General features: G+C 45.5%; 1 protein-coding gene across 1 annotated transcript in view; it reads right to left on the bottom strand.

Annotated features, from left to right (window-relative positions):
- Positions 1-3,498, bottom strand: part of LOC111869925 (homeobox protein ceh-30) — a 52,511-nt gene that overhangs the window by 14,004 nt on the left and 35,009 nt on the right. Inside the window, exon 3 of the mRNA XM_023861812.2 lies at positions 2,355-2,593. Coding sequence (XP_023717580.2) covers positions 2,355-2,593 — 239 coding nt within the window. The remainder of the gene's footprint in view (positions 1-2,354; positions 2,594-3,498) is intronic.

The following is a 3,498-nucleotide window of genomic DNA, read 5'->3' as shown; positions in this document are numbered from 1 at the left end:
ATATATATATATATAGATGAAAATTTTCCCGGTCGAGATTCGAACCGAGCACGTCCCGAATATGAGTCCAGGTTCTTGCCACTACGCGAACCTGCTCGGTGTAAGGTAGTGTGTAGTGAATTATAAAGGATATGGAAGGAAGCGGTCATTGCCTAATTTAAGGCACGTACCTCAATATTTGCCTGGAGGGACTGAGGAAACGATCGAAACCTCAGTAACATAGTCGGTGTCCTGACCGAGGTTCGAACTCGGCATCTCCTGAGTACAAGTAAGATGCGTTACTTGCTCCCTCCTTTCCTATGCAGGGATGTACGATAACCGCTTGTCATGTTCTCATTTTCCGAAAATAATTAATTGTTAAAATATAGACTATTAGGAGTTTAATTGTTATTTTGCCTGTCACGGTAGCCGAGAGGGGTCTAAGGCATGCTCTGTCTTCGCTCTCTTGGAAGCCGGGATCGTGGGTTCGAATCCCACACAAGGCAATGGCCACTTACATATCGTAACTACAAGTAACTATATCACTATAGCTAACATCCAACTTTAGGAATCACTACAGCACACACTAAGCCTTTTCAGTCTGCATTCACTTGTCTTTTCCCGGCAACGGATCTTAAAAATGACAGTTCTTCAGCTCCTGTGCTCACGTCGTTACTGTCCGGCGAATATCCCACAACTGCTCCAAATGACTGACTCCCAGGCTGGCGGCCATCTCACACCAGCCTCATAATCTTCGCTTCGCAGGCTTCAACTGACTAACTACTAAACTTGTATCGGTTATGAAATCTCGGCACGGATCGCGTAGAAAACACCGTTCCCAACAGTTTCTTTATTGTTGCGCATAAACTCGTTCCCACGGGAACCTGTTTGTTTCGCGATCGTTGCCTAGTAACGGTTCTACACGCTACAGTATGCTGCGTGGAGTATTAATTTATACGCAATCATAATAATCACCATCCTCATCATCATCAGCATCATCGTCTATTTCAGTGTAGCATTTTATTAGCTTGTTCCTTCTGAGAAACTAACCTATCCTCTCGTTCGTCCAACATTTTTCGTCCGTTTGGTTGGCAATTCTTATAACCTTTTGGGTCAGTCTTCAAGGATCAATTCTTAAGACATGATTGTGTTTTTGTAGTCCTTGATTCTTACTTGAAAAGCATACTGTCACCCTTAGGGGTGACTTATAAGACAGGTTTTTGGATTTGATTATTGGTTTTAATGCACCGCTTTCACACAACGCGGGACTACAGGCAGTCACAGCGCTATCGCTATGCTACACACTTTCAGTTCACCGTTTCACACGCACTAGATTTTTCAGTCTTCACTGGTCGTCTCCTGGCAACGGATTTATCGCAGTCTCACTGTAACTTCAAATCACACATGAAATCTTCTTATCACAGCCTAATTCCTCTCTTGCTATTATTCTGCAGCTACCAATTCCAAAGTCTCGACTCTACTACTCTCGACTACTGTTCTATGCTCCTACTACTTCTTTGTCCGTGTATTAGCCCCCGGCACGGACCCCACGGAAAACACCGTCTACTGTTTTTAAGGATGCGTGTAACTGGGCCGTTACGTATCAACGGACGTCCTTCTGTTGCATGTGTACGCTTCGTGGGAATGTGTTCACCGAGTCGTTGCCTAGCAATGGGTCTAAACGTCACAGTATATACGTAACTGGATGGGTATTGTCGGATTGCGCATATGGTCTATACGTGTATATCGAGGGACACGCCTTAAGATGCGCATTTCTGTTGTTTCAATTTTCCTCCTCTCATATCTGTTCAAACCCCACTTCTCATCTCCATACATAAGCAGAGGAGCTGTTACTACCACATAAAATTTAATCTGTGCCTTTCCTTGCGTGGACCGCCTCTGTGGTCTAGTGGTCAGAGCTCCTGTCTACAGATTCAGAGATCCCGGGTTCGATTCCCGGCGCTACCACATTTTCTGAGAAGTAGAACGGGGTCCACTCAGTCTCGTGAGGATAATTGAGAATCTACTTGAATGGAAAAGTAGCGGCTCCGGTCTAGAAAAGTGAGATTAACAGCCGCGGGGAACCGTTGCGCTGACCACGCGACACCCTCTATCCGCGAAAGTTGGCAGTAACTTCGCCGACAAGCGGCGGTCGCTCGGCCAGTATTGTTCACTTGCGGACTAAAAGCCACGAAGTTTTCTTTATCCTTTCCTTGCGTGACGCTGGTAGCGTAACCAGGCAAGATTATATTACCCACAATTCTCAGAGACGGCAGTTGNCGGACTAAAAGCCACGAAGTTTTCTTTATCCTTTCCTTGCGTGACGTTGGTAGCGTAACCAGAGACGGCAGTTTACACAAAGACAAACAGCATACCTGTGTTTCCGTGAGCTTGAGGGTCTTTGAGAGTTGTAGCCGTTTGGCGACAGACAGATACTTGTTCTTCTCGAATTCAGATTCCAGCGACTTGATTTGTGCCGCCGTGAAGGCCGTGCGCGGCCGCTTCTTGCGCTCATCATGACCCGAACTCGACGAAGAGGAACTGTTGTTACCGCCACTGCACGTGTCCGAGTCGGTCGAGCTCCTGCACGCTCGGCTCGCGCTCCGAGGGCACTCTGCAACATGGCAAGTTACGGTCAGTGGCGTACATACTCCTTCGGACAAACAATGTAATGTGTCATGATGTACAATCCTATTCATGGGGTATGAAAATTCCCACTCCTGAGGGGGATATTCGAGCCCGCCTCTGTGGTCTAGTGGTCAGAGTTCCTGGCTACAGATTCAGAGGTCACGGGTTCGATTCCCGATACCAGATTTTCTGAGAAGTAGTGGGTCTGAAACGGGGTCCACTCAGCCCCGTGAGGATAATCTAGGAGCTACTTGAATGGAAAAGTAGCGGTTCCGGTCTGGAAAACCGAAATTAATGGCCGTGGGGATTCGTTGCGCTGATCATGCAACACCTCACCGATAAGCGGCGGTCCCTCGGTCGGTATAGTTCGCTTGCGGACTACAGGCCACGGAGTTTTTTTTAGCGGGATATTCGATTTGGATGCGTCCCTTACACTACAGTTAAGTTTATTACGTAGATCGTCTAAGCCCCAACATTCGGGATGGATACATGGCTCGCCGAAAGGTTTTACAATTTATTTTAACAGCGTTTCTTCTGTTGCTTAGCGTCTAATGTGTGACTGAATGTGAATGATAAATTGGGAGTCGTGTGGAAGAAAGAATTCAGTTTTGTATTATTTACGTGCCGAGCCAACACCTACTGGGCAGTTACAGACACAGCGCAGTGTAGATACGGGTAATTATGTTATGGACAAACAACATAAAATAAAAGACTAATTAAAGGTAAGCACTGGAAGAAAAACACATTAATGCAGAAAAGTAGACAAACAAACGAATAATAATAACAATAATAACCATTGGAAATGTACTTATTTTATTTTTTTCTCCTGTTAACGCTAACTTTATTTCTTCTTGCAATTATTATTAATTTATTGCCATTATATAGACTGTC

This window comes from Cryptotermes secundus, unplaced genomic scaffold (genome assembly GCF_002891405.2).
Source record: "Cryptotermes secundus unplaced genomic scaffold, Csec_1.0 scaffold952, whole genome shotgun sequence".
Classification (NCBI taxonomy): domain Eukaryota; kingdom Metazoa; phylum Arthropoda; class Insecta; order Blattodea; family Kalotermitidae; genus Cryptotermes; species Cryptotermes secundus.
The sequence above is the reverse complement of the archived record's forward strand: the minus strand, read 5'-3'. Positions and strand labels throughout refer to the sequence as shown.